At 39.0% G+C, this 23882-nt stretch overlaps 1 protein-coding gene across 5 annotated transcripts in view; it reads left to right on the forward strand.

The window, feature by feature from the left end:
- Positions 1-23882, forward strand: part of KCNT2 (potassium sodium-activated channel subfamily T member 2) — a 179593-nt gene that overhangs the window by 122763 nt on the left and 32948 nt on the right. For 3 of the 5 annotated variants that reach the window (XM_064147153.1, XM_064147158.1, XM_064147154.1), the window contains exons 15-23: positions 2870-2978; positions 6363-6419; positions 9507-9656; positions 11096-11325; positions 12597-12813; positions 14355-14460; positions 14736-14908; positions 17211-17282; positions 22148-22282. In XM_064147153.1, coding sequence (XP_064003223.1) covers positions 2870-2978; positions 6363-6419; positions 9507-9656; positions 11096-11325; positions 12597-12813; positions 14355-14460; positions 14736-14908; positions 17211-17282; positions 22148-22282 — 1249 coding nt within the window. The remainder of the gene's footprint in view (positions 1-2869; positions 2979-6362; positions 6420-9506; positions 9657-11095; positions 11326-12596; positions 12814-14354; positions 14461-14735; positions 14909-17210; positions 17283-22147; positions 22283-23882) is intronic. The other 2 variants (XM_064147155.1, XM_064147156.1) reach the window with 2 other exon arrangements.

Raw genomic sequence — 23882 nt, forward strand, 5'->3', positions numbered from 1 at the left:
CTCAGCTGTTCTTTGTAACACATATGGTCTAGATCCTTCACCAGCTTTGCTGCCCTTCTGTGGACACACTTCTGCAACTCAATGTTGCTTCTCATTTGCAAGGCTGTAGTGTTGTATGGGGCTGTTGTGACCCAGGTGCTGGACCTGGAACTTGTCCTTGTTAAACCTCATACAACTGACCTCAGCCCATTGATTCAGCTTGTCCAGATCCCTTTGTAGAGCCCTCCCACCCTTGAGCAGATCAGCACTCCTGCCAAACGGTGTTGTATGCAAACTCACTGAGGGTGTACTCAATGCCTTCCTCCAAATCTTTGAGAAAGATATTAAACAAGACTGGCCCCAAGATCCACCCTGGGGAACAACAACTGTGGCCAGCCATCAGATGGATTAACTCTGTTCACCACCACTCTGGACCTGACCGTCCAGCTAGTTTTTGACCTGGTGAAGAGTACACCTGTCTAAGCCATGAGCAGCCAGTTTCTCTAGGAGAATGCAGTTGGAGACAGTGTCAAAGGATTTACTAAAGTCCAGGTAGACAGCAACCACAGCTTTCTCCTCATCCACTTCCCCTCCCCTAAACTTCATTCAAAGACAGAAAATAGTCTACAGTATTGTTCCATCACAGCAAATGCTCATGTGCAGACATATTCTTGTAAGGACTCTCAAAAACAAAGCACACTTTTTTATGATTACAAAACCCAGACAGAGACAGAGGTGAAATGGATGCAAAGTTTAGGAAAAAAAAAAAAAGAAAATAAGCAAAAAGGAGCATTAAAACCAACCACCCTCCTGCCTATACTGCAAGGGGGCAGTAGCTGCTACCAGATCACTGGGGAGATGTAGCCAAATCTGTACCATGCTGCAGTGCAAAATACCAGAGCCACTGCTAAATGACAGCTCTATAAACCAGCAGAGCCTTTCCAATTATCAGCACTCCTGTACTGCAGTCTCCTAGGTATGCTCTTTTCTGAGCACATAATTGTTATCTCTGCAGAATGCTTGATGTTGCTGTACCAGCTTATGCAAAATTGCAGAAGGTGCAAAAGACATAATCTAGTCTATGCTGTGTGGCTTACTGATGCAACTAGGGTAGCAAGAGAGTAGAAGTGAGATTCAGAGAGCTGTTGCATCCTCTTCACATGTAGCTGCAGGACAGAAAGTATGAACTGGGTGCAAAAAAACCCTCTAATCATGCAGTCTGCGAGCTAGCAAGAGATTGGGCATATCATATTGAGAACAGCACTGTGGAGAGGGACCTGAGGGTCTTGGTGGACAAAAGGCTCAGCATGAGTGAGCTGCAGTGGCAAAGAAAGCCAAAGAATGCTGGTTGCATTACAAAGAGTATCACAAGCAGGATAAAGATGTCATTGTCCCACTCAGTGCTGGTCTGGCTGCACCATGAGTACTGTGCAGTTCTGGTCCCCACTATGCAAGAAGGATGCACACAGGCTGGAAAGGGTCCAGAGAAGGGCCATGAGAATAATCAGAGAGCTGGCAAAACTGTGACATGAAGGAAGGCTGGGAGAGCTTCTCAGCCTTGAGAAGAGAAGGCTTAGGGGAGACCTCATAACCATGCACAAATACATACAGGGTGTCTATAATGAGGAGGGAGACTCCCTGTGTACAGAGTCCCATGGTGAAGACAAAGGGCAGTAGGTGCAAGTTGCTACTGGGGAGATTCAGACTGGATGCCAGATTTTTTTTTCCACTAAATGAGCTGTTAAACACTGGAGTAAACTCCAAAGGGAGGTGGTGGATTGCCCTGTAGTAGACAGTTTGAACTTACTGATAGAACTAGTATCGGATAAAATCCTGCAGTCTCCTCAGTATGCTGTTTTCTGAGCACATAATTGTATCTCTGTAGAATGCTTGATGTTGCTGTACCAGCTTGTGCAAAATTGCAGAAGGTGCAAAAGGCATAATCTAGACTGTGCTATGTGGCTTACTGATGCAACTAGTGTAGCAAGATTATATTAACATGGATCTATAATCTTATGATCTTGTGATACTCTTAGTAATGCAACCAGCATCCTTTGGCTTTCTTTGCCACTGCAGCTCACCCATACTGAGCCTTTTGTCCACCAAGACCTCCAGGTCCCTCTCCACAGTGCTGCTCTCAACATCACAGTATCACAGTATCATCAAGGTTGGAAGAGACCTCACAGATCATCAAGTCCAACCCTTTACCACAGAGCTCAAGGCTAGACCATGGCACCAAGTGCCACGTCCAATCCTGCCTTGAACAGCTCCAGGGACGGTGACTCCACCACCTCCCTGGGCAGCCCATTCCAGTGTCCAATGACTCTCTCAGTGAAGAACTTTCTCCTCACCTCCAGCCTAAATTTCCCCTGGCGCAGCCTGAGGCTGTGTCCTCTCATTCTGGTGCTGGCCACCTGAGAGAAGAGAGCAACCTCCTCCTGGCCACAACCACCCCTCAGGTGGTGATATGCCCAATCTCTTGCTAGCTCTCAGACTGCATGAATGGAGGAGTTTTTTTGCACCAGTTCATACTTTCTGTCCTGCAGCTACATGTGGAGAGGATGCAAGAGCTTTCTGAATCTCACTTCTACTGTCTTGCTACACTAGTTGCATCAATAAGTTCAAACACAGACCTTGTCAAGCTGGGCCTACTCATGTAACGTGTATTCTTACCCTGACAGGTTGGACGAGGTGATCCTTGAGGTCCCTGCCAACCTGGCATTCTATGAATCTATGAATACACTCCAGGTTCAAGAGAGAGGATCTGGAAGGAGAATTTGACTGTCTTTCCCATTTTCCTAGACAAGGAAAGGAAGTGATAATTCTGTTCAACACAAAGTACATCTGTAGAACACTTTAAATAACCTTTTTTTTTTCCTCTCCCCCATAGATCATGTTGTGTGTGAAGAGGAATTCAAATATGCTATGTTAGCTCTGAACTGTATATGCCCAGCTACCTCTACACTAATCACACTGCTGGTCCACACCTCTAGGGGACAGTAAGTATATAGTACCATTGTGATGGTTTGGGCGTTACCTGCCTCCACCCCCCCTTTTGGAAATCACCCAGACTAGACTCAGACAGCTCTGGAAATTGAATGAAGCTTATTATTTACAGCTTAATATACAAGCAGATATTTACAGACAGAAATAGACAAGATAAAAAGGTAATACAGAAACACAACAGCCCTCCCAGAAACCTCAGTCCCCAGGAGGGGCTCCCAACCGCCCCTTCACCTTCCCCCTACCCCTCTCAACCTTACCCCAGTCCTAAGGAAGAATGGAGGTTCAGCCAGGGGGTTAGGAAGCAAAGTGGATTAAACAAAGAAATGGCAGAGAGGGGTGAGGTTAGAGATGCAGCTCAGCCAGTTCCCGAGCAGAAGTGAGACTCTTCTATCTATGTTTGGATTTTTGGTTTTATACATCTCAGCAAGCCCATTAGTGAAGTAGACATCCCCATTGTTTTATTTTCACAGCCTGTAATCTAGTTCTTCTCACCAAAACGTTCTAGCTAGCTTCAAACTAGCACAACCATAAAAAGAACGAGCACCACCTTGTAAAAGTTCAGAAAAGAGCTTACCCTGAACTCCCAGACAACTACATTGCTTAAAAATAAACTAGAACTTTCTGCACAATGAAAGTGGCAAGATGTTATACTTGAGGCATTATCATTTCACTAAGAACCCCTCAAAACATTTAGCAGTTTGTTGCATGCTGTTGTGTCACTGACTTAATTTTTATTTCAAATTTATTAGGCTGAATCATGGATCTATCAAAGAGTTCTACTTAAAAACACCACCGAGACCCAAGAAAACCTATTTTAATGTTTGTTTCTAGGTCTATTTTTGTACACATGTAAAAATTCTAATTCATTGGACTAAAAAAAAAAAAACAAAGAAGGGTTTTTTTTCTTGCTAACATGTAAAATATTATTTGCTATTCAGTGTCTGTGCATTAAGCAGCAAGCAAACATACCTAGGAAGAGATTTTTTTTTAACATAATAAACATGCTGCCAAAAGGGGTAGCAGGCTGCACAGCAATACAGAGTCTGTACAAATGGATACTGGTTTGCAAGCAGAGTTATTTAACCTTCTCATTTGTAGTATTCCCTTGTGCCCAGGAGAGGGAAAACTGAAATTATTGCACTAGGAACAACAAACATCAAGATACTTTGATGGCATGGTTTGTGCTAGTACCTGTTAATAACAAGACAACAAAATACTGTTTCCATGCCTCCTGAGAACTGTGGTGAAACTATTCAAACTGCCTAGCTTTCCATCATCTGACATGCACAGAATGCAGAACCCTTTTGAGTTATTTCTTAGCATATGTACATGAAAGAAGCATGGCATTCCTAACAGCTAGCAGAGAATTTTCCACTGGCTCTATCAACTATACAGAATCCCAGAATTATTGAGGCTGGAATGGATCTCTGTGATCATCAAGCCCAGCCTATGACATAACACCACCGCATCAACTAGACCATGGCACTAAGTGCCACATCCAGTCTTTCCTTAAAACCCTCAGGGATGGTGACTACACCACCTCCCTGGGCAGTCCATTCCAGTGCCTAATGACCCTTTCCATGAGGAAGTGCTTCCTAACATCCAGCTTCCCTCTTGTCTTGTCACAAGTTGCCCGAGAGAATAGCCTGATCCCTACCTTACTACAACTTATCTTCAGGTAGTTGTAGAGTGTGCTAAGGTCCCCCCCTGAGTCTCCTCTTTTCCAGGCTAAACAAGTCCAACTCCCCTCCCTCAACCTCTCCTTGTAAGACTTTCTCTCCAGTCCCTTCACCAGTCTCATCACTCCTCTGGACCCACACATGCCTTTATATCCAGACTGAATACTAGATCAGCTCTAAGTAGTGAAGAATACATCTTAGACAGACTCCACTCTAAACACTGAACTGATTTCCTTTTGGTTGGTTCCTGTTTGATTGTTCTTTCATTGTCCTGGTCTCTATCAGTACCTCGCATTACACTTTTATGTAAGACTTGAGTCTTAAATTCCTGTCAGTATTGACTAGCTTATGGAAAAGCTACAGACTTGGAACATGGAGAGACTGCATTGATCCAACCAGTTCCAACCTGACGTCAACTTTTCAAGTTCTGTTCAAAGCCATGAGGAGGATTTGCTTAGCAATCAGGTCATGTTTCCATTCACAGAAGTCTGTTGACTCACAATTTTAGTAACATCAATGTAGTGACAGGGAGTGTTTAAGTTGTTATCACAGATAGCCAAGTTCAAGTTACTATCTGTGCCTTTCTATTCCATGAGGAATGGCTCTTCTTTTTACACAATATTTTAGGTGCATGTAACCAGAGAGTATCAAGAAACTCACCAGGACATTCCATGCTTTTTGTCATTTCTCTAGTGGAAAAGACATTAAGGGAGAATACAGCCACTTTCAAATTCTGGCTTCTTGATATCAGTTAATTTAGAAAGGTCATGATCTTAACCTGACTTAACAGTTTAATCACAGAACTGTCAGGGTTGGAGGGGACCTTGAGGATCATCTGGTTCCAACCCCGCTGCCACAGGCAGGAACACTTTTCACTAGATCAGGTTGCCCAGAGCATGGGCTTAAAAACTCCCAGGGATGAGGCTTCCACCACCTCCCCGGGCAACCCATTCCAGTGCCTCACCACCCTAATGGTGAAGAACTTCCTCCTAACGTTTAACCTAAATCTGCCCTCCTCTACCTTGGATCCATTCCCCCCCAGTCTTACTGATAAAACAGTCCAATGTTCCACCTGTTTGTTGTAGTCTTCTACAAATGAAGTGCTACCTGTTCCACAGGGAATCTGCTTCCTATATTTATTAATAAATAGTATGACACTGCTTAATATCACAATCATGAAGGTAAGTACACTGTGTAATTGCCAAAAAGTTGAAGGCAACACACAGTAGCAGAACACAGAAAAAGTTATTAATAGAAAGAAACAGTAAATAAAAAAAGACAGATGTACATAAATTCAAACCATCTTTTCTTCTGGTATTAATACGTGAGGAGACTGAGGGAAATGTTCATTTTCAAAGCAACTTTGGCTAGATCAACTTGCTAGCAAAATTAAGGAGGATCTTGCTGCTGTTTATGTGAACTGGCATCACTCTTTAATGCTATTTTTCAAGCAAACTACATGTCAATGAACCCATTCTCATCTATTCATAGGACTCAAAACTGCAGTCTGACAGAGACACCAAAACTCTACCTTGAAACTTAATCTTCTTGTTCATCTTATTGATTAATCTTAACATTTGTTTTTAAATGATGTACAGTTATCTAATCTTGTCAGAGAATTTCATTAGAGCTTATATTAAGATATAAAATGTTGGAAGAAGTGGCTTTTCTGACTTGAACTTAATGTGATCTTTACAGAACAGCCCCATGGGAAGCTTTTAGACAACTAACTGGAACGAAGCAGACTTTAAACAGGTGAATCTTTTATTTTAGGGGGAAAAGGGAAATTGGGAAAATAATTTCTTCTGTAACAACCTTTCTGATTCCGCTATTTATACACTGTTTGCTTATGTGCTGCAATAAAAGTGGTTTACTTATTTCCATCTTTAAGCTATTGCAAGGGTGGAGATGTATGGTAAATTGAAGATAAAATGGAAATTGTGTTAATATGTTGAAATGTATAAACAGAGGAGCGTGTCCCAGTATCTTGAGATTTTAGCTCCAAGTAGCAAAATGCAGAGCATATTTGTCAGTTTTATGCCCTACTTGCATATATACAGATATCTGTGTGTGTATAAATATATATATATATAAAAAATGTATATTTTATATATATTTACATATATATGTGTGTATATATATATATACACATATATACAAGTATATGTACAGGTATATACTAAGTTGTTATATCCAGTAAAACTCATGCAGACAGAATCTTGTGTGTCCCAATATCTTGAGATCTTATCTCCAAGTAGCAGAATGCATAGTACATATGTCAGTTTTATGTCCTACCTGCATATATACATGTATTTGTATATATATGTATATATACGTATATATATAAATGTATATAATATATATATATATACATACATAAAAGTATGTGTGTATATATATATATACACAGGTACATACTAATTTGTTATATCCAGTAAAACTCATGCAGTCAGAATCTTGTGTGTCCCAGTATCTTGAAATCTTAGCTCCAGTGTGGCCAGTAGGACAAGGGAGGTTATTCTTCCCCTGTACTCAGCACTGGTCAGGCTACACCTTGAGTGCTGTGTCCAGTTCTGGGCCCCTCAATTCAAGAGAGATGTTGAGGTGCTGGAACATGTCCAGAGAAGGGCAACAAAGCTGGTGAGGGGCCTGGAGCACAAATCCTATGAGGAGAGGTTGAGGGAGCTGGGCCTGTTTAGCCTGGAGAAGAGGAGGCTCAGGGGTGATCTTATTGCTGTCTACAACTACCTGAAGGGACATTGTAGCCAGGTGGGGGGTGGCCTCTTCTCCCAGGCAACCAGCAATAGAACAAGGGGACACAGTCTCAAGTTGTGCCAGGGTAGGTATAGGCTGGATATTAGGAAGAAGTTCTTCACAGAGAGAGTGATTTCCCATTGTAATGGGCTGCCCAGGGAGGTGGTGGAGGCACCGTCCCTGGGGGTCTTCAAGAAAAGCCTGGATGAGGCACTTAGTGCCGTGGTCTGGTTGATTGGATAGGGCTGGGGGCTAGGTTGGACTGGATGATCTTGGAGGTCTCTTCCAACCTGGTTGATTCTATGATTCTATTCTATGATTCTATGATTCTACCTGCATATATCATATAGTTGTATATATATAAAATGATTATAATATATATATTTATATATATACACATATATATACATGGAGCTGTTCAAGGCAGGATTGGACGTGGCACTTGGTGCCATGGTCTAGCCTTGAGCTCTGTGGTAAAGGGTTGGACTTGATGATCTATGAGGTCTCTTCCAACCTTGGTGATACTGTGTGATATATACACACATGCATACAAGTATGTGTATATGTACAGGTATATACTCATTTGTTATATCCAGTAAAACTCATGCAGACAGAATTTTGCGTGTCCCAGTATCTTGAAATCTTAGCTCCAAGTAGCAAAATGCCATGCACATTTGTCAGTTCTATGTCCTACCTGCATGTATACATACAGTTGTATATATAGAAAAGGTATATAATATATATATATATATTTATATGTATGTATATATACATATATACACACACACATGTATTTATATACACGTGCAGGTATGTGTATATGTACAGGTATATACTCATTTGTTATATCCAGTAAAATTCATGTAGACAGAATCTTGTGTGTCCCAGTATCTTGAGATTTTAGCTCCAAGTAGCAAAATGCAGAGCATATTTGTCAGTTTTATGCCCTACTTGCATATATACAGATATTTGTGTATATATATATATATAAAATGCATATATTATATATATTTACCTATATATGTGTGTATATATATATATACACATATATACAAGTATGTGTACAGGTATATACTAAGTTGTTATATCCAGTAAAACTCATGCAGACAGAATCTTGTGTGTCCCAGTATCTTGAGATCTTAGCTCCACGTAGCAAAATGCAGAGCACATTTGTCAATTTTATGTCCTACCTTCATATATATATATGTGTATATATATATAAAGTGTATATTTTATATATATATTTATATATGTGTATATATACACACACACATATGTACAAGTATGTATATATATACAAGCATATATATATATCCAGTAAAACTCATGCAGACAGAATCTTATTTCCACTTGAAACTTATTAAAGTAAGAAGTTCACAGAAGCCTGAAGTCTGCCAGTTTTGCTGTTAGCTGAGGTTTCAAACATTTCCACAAACAGTCCACATGGATAAGGAACATTAACTGTGTAAGGAGTTATATACTTGCTGTCATTAATTTTTTCACTTTACAGTGGAGAAGAAAAGGTATATACTTGTCACAGTACACACAGCACACTAACTAAAAATGTGCAGAGAGTAAATGCTAGAGATAAGTGGTAGACAAATGCAGAACATAAAATAAAATCTTCCTTACAGACAAAGTGACTGAAACTAACTGGGGCTTGCTGCATAAGCTGTTTAAAATTATTCTTTACCTACTCCAAACAGGAAACAACCAATCTGCCACGGAGTGCCTGAAGAGACTGCCTTTGTGAATAGAATGAGCATGCTGCTGGTTTCACCTGTCATCTTTAAATTGCAATGAATATACTTATTATGGTGTGAATTTAAAGTAATTGAGCCATATCTCTCCTGATATTAAAGTACATAATCTCATATGCCTATTACTTAGCAGAAAATGCTCTTTAATATGTTAGAATAATCGCTGCACTTAGAGTATTAGAAAGCTTTGATCTCAAATACTTCCTTAAATTAGCCTATGGGACCTTTTTAATAGACATTTGTAGTTTCTATTGGCATGAAATATTATTCTGATTAATACAAATTTTACATTAAGTTTTAAGCTATTCTCTTTATCTGTACGTTTCAGGGACAGTCAGCAGTCATCAGAACAATGGCAGAAAATGTATGGCAGATGCTCTGGTAATGAGGTGTATCACATTAACTTGGAAGAAAGTACTTTTTTTGCTGAGTATGAAGGGAAAAGCTTCACATATGCTTCTTTCCATGCACATAAGAAGTATGTTTATTTTTCTATCAGCAATTAAATGTTCAAGCATATAATTAATCACTTTGCCTGTAATGTAGCTCTGCATTCCAAGGTGCAATATTACACATTGCTGTGTTTCTGGGTTTAAGTGTCTGGCCACTAATACATTTAATGGATTTTTTTTCTGCCTGTATGTTAGATTTGGTCAGATAAAACCTCATGTGGGTCTGTACAGGCCAGCTCAGTCTGAGAGCACAGAATATAAAGAATACAGAGGATAAGCCTAACAAGTACTTTAGAGTGGTAATGAGAACACCAAACCCCTTTCTGTGTGCCAAACAGGGTAGATAAGGTTTGGTGGGAGGATTTTAGTGTATTAGCATGTTAGCGTGGTACTGCACGGAATCCACACAATTCAATGTGAATCCACCAGAGACCTTTATTATTCATTCTGAGTCCATTTCCATAGTCTAGAGCATAGACCACACACCTACACATTAGCACAATCTAGGCAAATACAGCCCAGTCTTTTACATACATCACGCCTTGTTTTTCTCATTAACCAGGTGTCCCGCTGTGTCTTTCCTCCCCCGTGGGAGGCATCCTGAAGCTGTGGAAATCAAGGTCAAATGCTCACAGACTGCCAGTTATTATTCCCTCTCACATTGCATTCCCACATTAGTGTATTATTATTTCTTACAATTTAGGAGTCAGCTGAAAATAAGGCTTCTTTTATAGTGCACTCATTATTATGCAAAATACTCAGCTTTACAAGTGGTACCTGCTGCATTCTGGTGATTGTTCTAAACAAAACCATATATTTTTTTGTTAGATGCTAACATACATTCTTCAGGTTCCAGATCATATATATCACTTATTCAGTGCTGCTCTGTGAGATGAATGGACAAGCTAAACCTGGAGTATGCATATTTGTATCTACACAAAATGAACACATATGAAACTCAGAACACTGAGTTTATACTTAAGTGAGATTGATTCTCCTTAAGTAAGATTGTCTTGGCTTTATTTCATTATTTCCTATCACTAATCAAATACATCTCTAAGAATGAACTGCAAAAGTGAATTCTGCTTCCATTGCATTTGAATAATGGAACAATTCAACATGATTAATACTTTTTCATATTATATATCCATTCTGCTAATATTTTCCCAGAAGGGACTATTCATCTGATAGAAAAATGGAAGAGTGTTAGATGAATATTATGGAGATTAAGAAAAACACTGGTTTCAAATGCCTAGGAACTCACGAGCTCATAAGAAGTGTTTGAGCAGAAGTGGCCCATTTAAGAGAGAATATTTTCCAAACATATTTATCATCTAGAAATCTGCAAATGGTCATGATCTGCAAAATACAAAAACATAGTGGAGGTTCCTTTTTTGACAGTGGAATTTCTGGTGTATGTATGGGACTATGCAAAATGAACTATGCCTTTCCTTTTCTGATTAAGGTTTGGAGTCTGTCTGATTGGTGTTAGAAAGGAAGATAACAAAAGCATTTTGCTGAATCCAGGTCCTCGATATATCATGAGTTCTACAGATATATGCTTTTATATAAATATCACCAAAGAAGAGAATTCTGCTTTTAAGAAGCAACAAAAGCATAGAAAAAAGCATGAGTCAAAACTGTCATATCATGGAGCTTCTAGGCTACCTGTACACAGTATAATAGCCAGCATGGGTAAGTAAAAACCAAACCAAATAAAAAAACCCCAAAACTCTTTGCAAAATAATTCTTATTCAATGAGTAGTGCATTTTAAAGGTGTTAATATGTATTCCTAAAACTGTAATTAAAATCAGTATAAAAGGAAAACTGCTAAATACCCTTGTGTTTAGGAAAAAAAGTCAACTAAAAAACAATGGGATTTGGTTAAATTAATTTTTACCTGACAATATGGAATGAAGCCACTTAAGACTTGCATTAAAAAAGGTAATAATCTATGCAAAGCAAAACGACTGGGAAAATCACATGGGCAGTCTGTTTGTCAGTCAGAACTGATTGCAACAATTTTGTTATGAGGTTCTTTAATCTAAAAAGTGTCCATGGCTCAAGGAAAGCCTAGAGCAGGGGTCATCAAACTACGGCCTGCAGGTCAGATACAGCCCCCTTGGGTCCTCAGTCTGACCCGCCAGTATTTACAGAACTCCCCTTGGGAAGCCAAGCAGCCACTTCCTCACACTTAATCTGCTCGCCTGCCTCCAGCAGCCCCCAGGCACCTGCGGGGCTGGGCTGGAACCAAACTATAGTCCAGCCCCTGACACTACTGGGCAGGAATCAAACTATAGTCCTGCCCTCAACACTATTGGGCTGGAACCAAACTATAGTCCAGCCCCCGACACTACTGGGCTGGAACCAAACTATAGTCCAGCCCCTGACACTACTGGGCAGGAATCAAACTATAGTCCAGCCCCCGACACTACTGGGCTGGAACCAAACTATAGTCCAGCCCCTGACACTACTGGGCTGGAACCAAACTATAGTCCAGCCCCCGACACTACTGGGCTGGAACCAAACTATAGTCCAGCCCTCAACACTACTGGGCTGGAACCAAACTATAGTCCGACCCCCAACAAACTATAGTCTGGCCCCTGACAGTGTCTGAGGGACAGTGAACTGGCTCCCTGTTTAAAAAGGTTTGAGTACCCCTGACCTAGAGGTTGTTGATCTGTGTAAATATGGATTAATTATATACGGTTTGATTAAAAAAAAGATAGATAGATAGATAGATAGATAGATAGATAGATAGATAGATATTAATAGTCATGAAAAGTGCTACTTTGCAGGAAAAGGCTGCCTCAGGTATAACTTAAGTCTTTGCTATGTTGTCATGTAATAAACGCAGCCAATACAGTATTGCTTTTAGTCTTTGTTAACCCTCACTAAATAACAGACTCTCATTCAGATGTTTTGACAACCACATTGAAAAAAAATGCTTCCATCAATACTTCAGGGACAGTGGCTATCGATTTACAAGACACAGGATGCCGAACGTCGAGTGGACCTACGCTAGCCCTTCCTTCTGAAGGAGGGAAAGAGGGCAGACGGCCCAGCATAGCACCTGTCCTGGAGGTTGCAGACTCCTCCTCACTTCAGACATGTGATCTGCTAAGTGACCAGTCAGAAGATGAAACTACCCCATCAGATGATGAAGTCTCTGGGGGCTTAGAGTATGTATACTCAATGTAAACAAGATCATTTGAAAAGCTCATATTACGTCAACAGCGTGGGTGGATGTTTCCACATGCAGATCAACCCGAGCTGTGGTAGCAAGCAAGATCCATAAAGACCAATTACAGCTATGTTCCCAATTATGAAATGCTGTTGTGTGTTAGCAGTATGCCATTATGCCTGTTTCAGAATGAAAACAGAACAGATTAACTCCTCTGTTTGTTGGGAGATTTTCTATTGTCGGTTATGAAGATCTAGTTGTGTATTGTCATTTTTTTTTCAATAGCAGTTTTATGGCCTTTTTTCTTACATTCCATAGTTATAAAGACAGGACTCAATTTGTAAACAGATAAATACTTCTGTCCTGAGGAATGAGGTGATAATCAGATCATTCAACAGCCTCGTTAAACATTGAGGCTAGGTGTCTGACTTCAGATGGTAGGGATAAGAAAAAAGCAGTATGACAAAATGAATACGTTTAAATTAAAATGCTTGTTAGCATGTTACTTAAAGTAATGATGCATTGCTAATAGAAAAGCAGAAGAGTCTATTCTGTAACTTCCATGCAGATAGGCAATTATGTTTATTGGGATTACTGACAGGGAGGCTCACACTGAAATACACGATTAAGTCAGTGGCTCACCTAGCACAGTTTCCTGTCTCTGACAGTGGCAAGCATGAAAAGCCCCAGGGAAGATTACAAAGCTCCAGTGAAAGGAATGAAACAAGTAAACTTAAATCTGCAGATTGAAATATTGGGGTATAAATGGCCTCTTACTGAAAACTAAGGCAAAATATATTATTAATCTCATCATTAAGGGAATTTGCTACTTAAAATTTATTGCAGATACATTGAAAATGTGTTGTTGTTGTGACTTGGTTCTTAGTAAGCATTTGACAGAAAAACAGAGAAGGAAGTGCAGGAGTACCACAATTACTTTAATTTTCTCTCCTTCCTTTTTTTCTTCCTTGAAAGTTTCCAAAACACTGATATACATCAACACATTTCCAAAGATACCTATACAATAAATGAAGCTCAAGCAATAAAAAAAACTCATGGGTTTAAACTGAAGAGGGAGGATTTAAACTAGGAAAGGGTCATTTACAGAGAGGGTGGTGAGACACTGGAACAGGTTGCCCAGGAAGACTGTGGCTGCTCTCCCTGGAGGTGTTCAAGGCCAGGTTGGATGGTTGCCTTGAGCAACCTGTTCTAGTGAGAAGTGTCCCTGCCTATGGCAGGGGGTTGGAACTAGATGATCTTTGAGGTCTCTTCCAACCAAAACCATTCTGTGATTCTATGAAAATACTTGTAATCCATAAAAGCATAATACCTTTCACTAAACTGGATCATATAGGTCAAAGCTACAAAACGTATTCCTTTGATCCTTACTAAACACAGTTCATTTCATGTACTTGACTCTGGCAGTCTACAGATAGCCACAAAGTTTAGACAAGTGTAAACACACCATGAAGTAGGAGTGGGGTCGAATGTATTTCAGTTATTTGCTATACTGAAAAAGTAATTGCTTCCTTCTCCTAGGTATGCCAAAGGCTATCCTCCTTATTCCCCATATATTGGAAGCTCTCCCACATTTTGTCATCTTCTGCATGAAAAAGTACCCTTCTGTTGTCTAAGACTAGATAAGGTAAAGAGAGTTCCTGTTACCAGATAAAAATGCATTCTCATTTGTCTCATGCATGTGAGCAGTTAAAGTCTGGTTTCTGCTTAGAGAGGAAGTTTGCTTAGCATTTTCTAGCCTGTGATGTTTCCTCATCCTTTCCATCACCAAGCATTTTTCTTTTTGTCTATTCAGATCCATATAAGATCATTTGATACAATTTTCTATTCCTAATGGTAAACCACTTTAACATCACAGCTGAAGCTCTTTACGAATACTCACTGAACTTGTTTCTGTTTTAGGGATGCCAACATAACTACTATGAAGATGCAAAAGCCTATGGATTCAAAAATAAATTGATTATAGTTGCAGCAGAAACTGCTGGGAATGGCCTTTATAACTTCATTGTTCCACTCAGAGCTTATTACCGACCAAAGAAAGAGTTAAATCCCATTGTGTTACTCCTAGATAACCCGTAAGTAGATGGGAATTATTTCTTTTGGGACACATTTAAAGTCATTCTACCATTACTTCAATAGAGGATCACTCTTTGTGTGGGCAACTTAAAATAAAAAAAAAAATATGGCACATTTACCTGTGAGAAATGTTGGTGAAAAAATAAGGTCCTGTGTTGGCCATGAGTGTAAAAGGCCATAATGAATTTAGCTGTCCTTATTCTTTGTGGCCGAAGTTTCAACCAGGTGCTTCTTAAAAATACCCCAACTAATATGCTAAAATGAAAGAAAACTTCCTAGGCACTGTGAAAAGCAAACTGTGTAACACTTTCATACCTATGTGACAGTACTTCGGGCAACACTAACCTACTTAACCAAGGCTTTTAGTGGCCTAGACCAGTTAAGTATATGTGGAGTAATTTTAGACTCTAAAATAAATAGTTCCTTAGGGCATTAGGATACTGCCTACAACCCAGTCCATCTACAAGCATATAAATCATGAGGACTGCTGGAATTCTTAGTTTCTCTTGCACTAGAGGTTTCAAATTTCAGAGAAATTCTTCTCTAGCAAGGTTGATTCATTTGTAATTTGAATGAGACTTCCTATCACCACCACCACCACTCTGGCACGGCTCTAAAACTTAAAATCACAATTTGGAAGACGCAGTTATAGAATTATAGAATCATAGACTCAACCAGGTTGGAAGAGACCTCCAAGATCATCCAGTCCAGCTTATCACCCAGCCCTATCTAATCATCTAGATCATGGAACTAAGAGCCTCATCCAGGCTTTTCTTGAACTCTTCCTGGGATGGTGACTCCACCACCTCCCTGGGCAGCCCATTCCAATGCCAATCACTCTCTCTCCGAAGAACTTCCTCCTAACATCCAGCCTATACTTCCCCCAGCACAACTTGAGACTGTGTCCCCTTGTTCTGTTGCTGGTTGCCTGGCAGAATAGACCAATCCCCACCTGGCTACAGCCTCCCTTCAGTTATGGAGGTGTTGATCAAATTGTGACTCAAAGGAATGTTGGCAGCAGACATTTCTTACAGGTTCTGATACCTGACAATTTGCTTTTCATGCATGTGTTAGTTTAAGTGATTTATTATAAAAAGGCCTGCTGTGAAGTCTCCCACTTCTGCCTCAGACAGCTCTTTAGTGAAGCTGCATACACCTGTGTTTGTAAAACAGAAGCTTTTCTTTATGTACATATTATGGCATAAAGTGGATTACATAAACTGGTAGAAAGCCTAAACTAGGCGAAAGGACTTTTGATTTGTCACTTTCTTGACTAAAGATGTGAGCATCCAGTGCCCTCTAGTGCTTGTTCTCTTTTCCAGTACAGTGCCTGACTGTATACTGTAAGACATTTACAGTAAACCCACGTTTTATGAGCACAAAATAAAACCCATAGCTGCTAATTAAACTAATACCCTTAGTGCTGTCTCTTCCTACACTGCATTTGCAGTGAGTCCTCTGAAAGGCCAGCATTCATGGGACTACAGAAGCTAGCTCAAAAGCCAGCCTGCTTTTTGTTCACACATGAGGTGGAACTCAGGCTGCCATTCAAGCCATTTGGAATTCTGTGATTTACTTCACTTGACTCAGGAATTCAGCCACCTTCCAGGAATACATCCATGTCTCGTTGCCACATTCCCATTTTCTTAATCCATCAAGGCACTTTATCACAGTATGCCTATTCTGATAGCTACACATCACAGGTGTTTTAAGATTTCTCATGTTTCTTAGTAAGCCAGAAGAAACACAGTAAAATTTATCATCAAAGAAACAATGCAAAAAACCCCAAACAGTAGCTCCATTTTTACATTCCATTTTTAAAATAAGGTTTCAGCTAATATTGTCTCTCTGATGTGAATGGAGCTGCTACTACAAAATTCAAATCCTTTGGCTCCCACATGAAAATAAGCAGTGAGAATTTTAAATTAAGAGCTACAAAGTCGGGAATTGGGGCACAACTTGGTAGTGTGTCTCTGACATCAGCCCTTCATCCTTACCTTGGGAATTGAGCTGTGCCATAAAATCTCTGATTTAAGAGGTGCATTTATTAATAGAAGCATGTTAATTCTGATCATTCTTTATGATCACAGCAAACTGTTGATTCACAGCTTCCTGCAAACCAATTTTCTGTTTAAAAGTGATGTTATACTGCCAAAGACTGGAAAAAAATAGTTGTGGGGTGGGTTTTTTTGGTTTATTGTTGTTTTTTTTCCTTAAAGCTACCAATTTATTGAAATATTTTAGAACAGATGCTACTGTTGTGATACTATGTTTCATTTTGTAATCCCATCTGCTGCTTAGGCCAGATATGCATTTTCTGGATGCAATCTGTTGGTTTCCAATGGTTTACTACATGGTGGGCTCTATCGACAAGTAGGTGAAATAACTGTTAGAGAACTTAACGTTGTAGTGCTCAGTGGTTTGTTGTGTGTGTTGTCATTGCATGTTTAAGTGTCTTGTATATGAAGGTAATCTTTGCATGCATGGTTTGTATCTGTGTGCTATAATCTGGGATTCCAAATTTCTGATTTAGAAAGGATATCATTAGTGAAAAGTGTAACAGAAAACACAGGTTAATATCTTCAAATGCATAAAATTAGCTCCTACTGCTTGCATGAATATCTTTCTACAAATTGCCATATTATAGCCCTGATTCTAGAGTGTCATTCCATAACCCTGATTCTAGAGTGTCATTCTATACTTAGTTACAATTTGTTTTGATTCTCTAGCTAGGGTTTTGCAAAGATAGCTACAGAATGTAGACAGTTTGGGCAATCTTGACTGAGTCAAACAGTCTTCATCTTCCACTGCTTAACCTGTCATCTAGTCCTACATTTCTTCACCTCTGCTAATATACGTTTGTATATCTAGGATTATCAACACAGAGTTCATGTAGAAGTTGAATGGAAACAGGAGGAGCAAGGGTTCCCTGTCATTTGTTCCCACATTTCTTCACCTCTGCTAATATATATTTGCATATCTAGGGTTAGCAACAGAGAGTTCATGTAGAAGTTGGATGGAAACAGGAGGAGCAAGGGTTCCCTGTCATCTATTCCTACATTTCTTCACCTCTGCTAGTATATATTTGCATATCTAGGATTAGCAGCACAGAGTTCATGTAGAAGTTGGATGGAAACAGGTAGGGCAAGGGTTCCCTGTCATCTATTCCTACATTTCTTCACCTCTGCTAATATATATTTGCATATCTAGGATTAGCAACATAGAGTTAATGTACAAGTTGGATGGAAACAGGAGGAGCAAGGGTTCCCTGTCATCTATTCCTACATTTCTTCACCCCTGCTAGTATATATTTGTACATCTAGGATTAGCAACACAGAATTAATGTAGAAGTTGGATGGAAAGTGAATGAGCAAGGGTTCATTAGTATTTTAATAAACTCCTCTGTGTACAGTGTCAAATTAAGGAAGAAAATGGATCGCTTCACACATAGCTAATTTTGAGTTGGAGCTAAAAACCCATGGTAAGCAGAAATCAAAAAGCTCTTTCTTGCCCTGAATCAACAGAATCCAGTTTTTTTAGTGAGAATTCTGGAGTTTCAGCATTTCTCCATCTCAACCTTTAAAACTGCTTATAATAGTGACACAGTCAGAGGTTTACTATGATACCATCATAGTCATTGTGGGATTTGCAAAGATTCTACAGAGATGTTTTTTTCACATTCTACATGTCTTCTGCCAAACCAAAAAAAGTATCTCAGGTTATTACTGTCTACTGCTTACTTAACTTGCAATGCCACAACAGGTATAAAAAGTAATTCATAACAGCAGAATAATTGAATTGACTGAAAACAGCTAAAGTGCTTAACAGTCCAAAGATGCCAACATGGTTTTTTTTTTTATTAACATGGAAATTTAAGGTTTAATTAAATGTAGTGAGTGTATTTCCAAAAACAAATTCACCAAATCCCTCTATAAAGGTGTTCTGTTGCTTTTAATACTGATGTGATGGTTTGGGTGTTACCCACCCCCACACACACTTTGGAAAATCACCCAGACTAGACTCAGCCAGCTCTGGAAATTAAATGAAGCTTATTATTTACAGCTTAGCTCAATATACAAGCAGATATTTACAGTGTAGACAGAAATAGACAAGGTAAAAGGTAATACAGGAACACAACAGCCCTCCCAGAAACCTGAGTCCCCAGGAGGGGCTCCCAACTGCCTTCCACCTTCTCCCTACCCCTCTCAACCTTACCCCAGTCCCAAGGAAGAATGGAGGCTCAGGCAGGGTGTTAGGAAGCAAAGTGGATCAATTAAAGAAACAGAGGGTGAGGTTAGAAAGAGATGCAGCTCAGCCAGTTCTCCAGCAGAAGTGAGATTCCTTTATCTGTGTTTTGATTCTTATTCTTATACATCTCAGCAAGCCTATGAGCAAAGTAGACATCACCACTGATTCTCTTTCACAGCCTGCAATCTAGTTCTTCTCACCAAAACATTCTAGCTAGCTTCAAACTAGCACAACTGTAATGTACACACTTTTCTTTCTTATTTAATAGGTATAGAATACAATTCCCAAGTGACACCTACTACCTTTTAGGTATCTAAAAGATTTGTCACTTGGCCACCTGGCATTGTCTTAGAGAAAGAAAATTACTTTGATCTACTCCTTATTGCTAGAAGCAGGTGGCCTGCAGAAAAGTAACTTTACCAAATTCATTACTATGAGGAACTTTCTCAAATGTGCCATGAAAGAGCAGGAATCTCTTACCCAGTTTTCAGGTATAAATGATGTGAGAACTGCAACTGAACTGATTTCACAGCAGTGTAGGGATCTTTCAGTGTTAAGAACGCTGTAGCCAGAGGTAGCTGAGAACTAGAATAGCAATACTTCTCTTTATTATCTACATATTAGTTGAATGCAAGTGCTAAAATAAGAACAGGTGGTGAGCTTATGAAAGGTTAAAACACAGACACTCTGGATCTTTCAGAAGATGCTGCTTTTTTCAGTGTCTGACTGGAAAAGCACAAGTACACATTAACTCAGAGAGTGCTCAGAGTTCTACTTGTGCACTGAAGTTGTTATTATAGCTCATAATAAAAAGTAGCCTTCAGCAGTCAGCCTCAGGTAATACTGCACAGTTTAAAATGAATACTTATATGATGCATATTCTAATGGAAGAATATTTACAAGGTGCAAAATAGATACCACCAATTTAGAGAGCTTTTTAAATACATACTTATATGATGCATTTTTTTATGGAAGAATATTTGTAAGGTGCAAAATAAATACCACCAATTTAGAGAGCTTTTAAAAGAAATACTTATATGATGTGTTGTTTTATGGAAGAATATTTATAAGGTGTAAAATAAATACCACAAATTTAGGGAGCTTTTAAAATAAGTACTTATATGACGCATTTTTTCAATGGAAGAATATTTGTAAGGTGCAAAATAAATACCACAAATGTAGAGAGCTTTTAAAATAAATACTTATATGATGCATTTTTTAATGGAAGAATATTTATAAGGTGCAAAATAAATACCACCAATTCAGGGAGCTTTTAAAAGAAATACTTATATGATGCATTTTTTATGGAAGAATATTTATCAGGTGCAAAATAAATACCACCAATTCAGGGAGCTTTTAAAAGAAATACTTATATGATGCATCTTTTAAATGGAAGAATATTTATCAGGTGCAAAATAAATACCACCAATGCAGAGAGCTTTTAAAATAAATACTTACATGATGCATTTTTTTTATGGAAGAATATTTATAAGATGCAAAATAAATACCACCAATTTAGAGAGCTTTTAAAATAAGTACTTATATGATGCATTTTTTTATGGAAGAATATTTATCAAGTGCAAAATAAATACCACAAATTTACAGAGCTTTTAAAATAAATACTCATATGATGCATTTTTTTATGGAAGAATATTTATAAGATGCAAACTAAATACCACAAATTTAGAGAGCTTTTAAAAGAAATACTTATATGATGCATTTTTTAAGGAAGAATATTTGTAAGGTGCAAAATAAATACCACAAATTTAGAGAGCTCTTAAAATAAATACTTATATGATGCATTTTTTATGAAAGAATATTTATAAGGTGCAAAATGAATGCCACAAATTTAGAGACCTTTTAAAAGAAATACTTATATGATGCATTTTTTTTATGGAAGAATATTTATCAGGTGCAAAATAAATACCACAAATTCAGGGAGCTTTTAAAAGAAATACTTATATGATACATTTTTTTAATGGAAGAATATTAATAAGATGCAAAATAAATACCACCAATTTAGAGAGCTTTTAAAATAAATACTTAATATGATGCATTTTTTTATGGAAGAATATTTATCAGGTGCAAAATAAATACCACAAATGTAGAGAGCTTTTAAAATAAATACTTATATGATGCATTTTTTAATGGAAGAATATTTATAAGGTGAAAAATAAATACCACAAATGTAGAGAGCTTTTAAAATAAATGCTTATATGATGCATTTTTTTCAATGGAAGAATATTTGTCAGGTGGAAAATAGATATCACAAATGTAGAGAGCTTTCCCTATGCAAAATTTCAAAAGGAATTTATAGTGGTTATTTAAACTTAGGAGCCCAAGAAGGTGATTGCTGAAAAGAAGAACTGTATCAGGACAAGTAAGACCTAACTGATAATACAGACTTCCAAATCAGAAGCAATCATAATACCAAAACAGCTCTTCACCTTGGAAGTAAACAGAATAATGCCAAAAATGTGTTTTTCCAGTCTCCCCTGTTAATGATGACCCTTTCTTCTTATTTTCACTTACTTAAAAAATTCCCAAGTCCTTTACCATTACAAAAATTCATTTATAAACTCAAAAAGTGCTTTGTTTCTGTGGCAAATGCTCTTGTTGGAATGACAAACACCCTTCAGTTTGGAAACAAATTACAAAGCACGATGTAGCTCAGCTGTCTGTGAGTGTTCTCTGTGGTCAGGCTTCACTCTCCAGCAGTTTCATTGATATACAGCTGCTCTTAAAAGCATCATGGGAACACCCCAACTCATAGACTAACCTAGAAGAGGAATGCATTAGATATCCTGGCAAAACCTTTATTAACATTTGGAAACTGGATAATGCTTGATATAGATTATATTGCCATGTACATGGAGATGAAGGGAACCAGCAACTCTGCCTGTGACCTGCAAATTCCGACCATCTCTAATGTTTTAAGCATTCCATACTTAAGTTGCTTGTTTCTTTCTCCTTCTTTCTCTTCACAAAAGCCTAGATGACTTATTAAGATGTGGGGTCACCTTTGCAGCTAATATGGTGGTGGTGGACAAAGAAAGTACAATGAGTGCCGAGGAAGACTACATGGCAGATGCTAAGACTATTGTAAATGTTCAAACACTCTTTAGGTAAGGCATTTCACAATCTATATATACTTCTCATTAATCATCAAATACTTAATGCCTTCTGTACCCAGTAACTTTTTTTTTCTCCCTTTGCCTTAAGTTTTCTATTATGTGAATTTGTGTCACACACAGACAAATTTTTTTCTGACCCTGCTTAACAATATACTCAGAGTACTGAGGTGTTCTTCTGAAACCTCACATGAAATTGTCTGTGGCCCAGAACTGGATGATCATTTTAAAAGTCAACTGTCAAGTTAGCAGGAAGGAAAAGAAAGCTACTCTTGAAGATTTAGGGCAAAAGATAGTTGAGAGAAGAAGCTTTTCCTCATTGCCACAGCCCTTCACATTAATGCTAAAACCAGTTTGTAAAGCAGATCATTCTGAAAGGTTACCAGCTTACCACTATGAAGTTAGAAATAAGTGTTCACATCTTTAATACTTAGTTCTGAACAAAACTTAGGTTTTTAGGCACATGGATGCAGCATTACACGATAATCTGTTGAAAGGTAGAGAGCCCTGCAGTGGGAACTGCACAGGTTGGATGGTTGGGCAGAGGCCAATGGGATGAGATTTAACAAGGCCAAGTGCAAGGTTCTGCACTTTGGCTACAACACCACCAAGCAGAGATATAGGCTGGGGACAGAATGGCTGGAGAGCAGCCAGGAAGAAAGGGACCTGGAGGTATTGGTAGGTAGTAGCTGAAGATGAGCCAGCAGTGTGCCCAGGTGGCCAAGAGAGCCAATGGCATCCTGGCCTGGGTCAGGAAGAGTGTGGCCAGTAGGACAAGGGAGGTTATTCTTTCCCTGTACTCAACACTGGTCAGGCTACACCTTGAGTCCTGTGTCCAGTTCTGGGCTCCTCAATTGAAGAGAGATGTTGAGGTGCTGGAAAGTGTCCAGAGAAGGGCAACAAAGCTGGTGAGAGACCTGGAACACAAACCCTACGAGGAGAGGCTGAGGGAGCTGGGGATGTTTAGCCTGGGGAAGAGGATGCTCAGGGGTAACCTCATTGCTGTCTACAACCACCTGAAGGGAGGCTGTAGCCAGGTGGGGGTTGGTCTATTCTGACAGGCAACCAGCAATAGAACAAGGGGACACAGTCTCAAGTTGTGCCGGGGAGGCCTAGGCTGGATGTTAGGAGGAAGTTGTTGGCAGAGAGAGTGATTGGCATTGGAATGGGCTGCCCAGGGAGGTGGTGGAGTCACCATCCCTGGAGGTGTTCAGGAAAAGCCTGGATGAGGCACTTAGTGCCATGGTCTAGGTAATTGGACAGGGCTGGGTGCTAGGTTGGACTGGATGATCTTGGAGTACTCTTCCAACCTGGTTGATTCTATGATAACAGCATACTAAGGGTGAGGAAGACATAACAATACCTTCAGTATAGTAACACAGCTGAGAAGGCAGTGCTGTGATAAAGAGGTAAACAAACTGAAATATCCTCTTCTTTTGTGGGCCTCTCTAGATTCAAGCCTCACATTGTGCTGAATATTTCATTTCAACAAGTACCAAAAGATCCATCACCCTTTAAAGTGAAAACAAAGCTTACTTGCTTTAAAAAAAACAAGAAACCAATCCTAAAATACCCATGGAGAAACTTGATGCTG

The sequence above is a fragment of the Pogoniulus pusillus genome, chromosome 8, assembly GCF_015220805.1.
Source record: "Pogoniulus pusillus isolate bPogPus1 chromosome 8, bPogPus1.pri, whole genome shotgun sequence".
NCBI lineage: Eukaryota > Metazoa > Chordata > Aves > Piciformes > Lybiidae > Pogoniulus > Pogoniulus pusillus.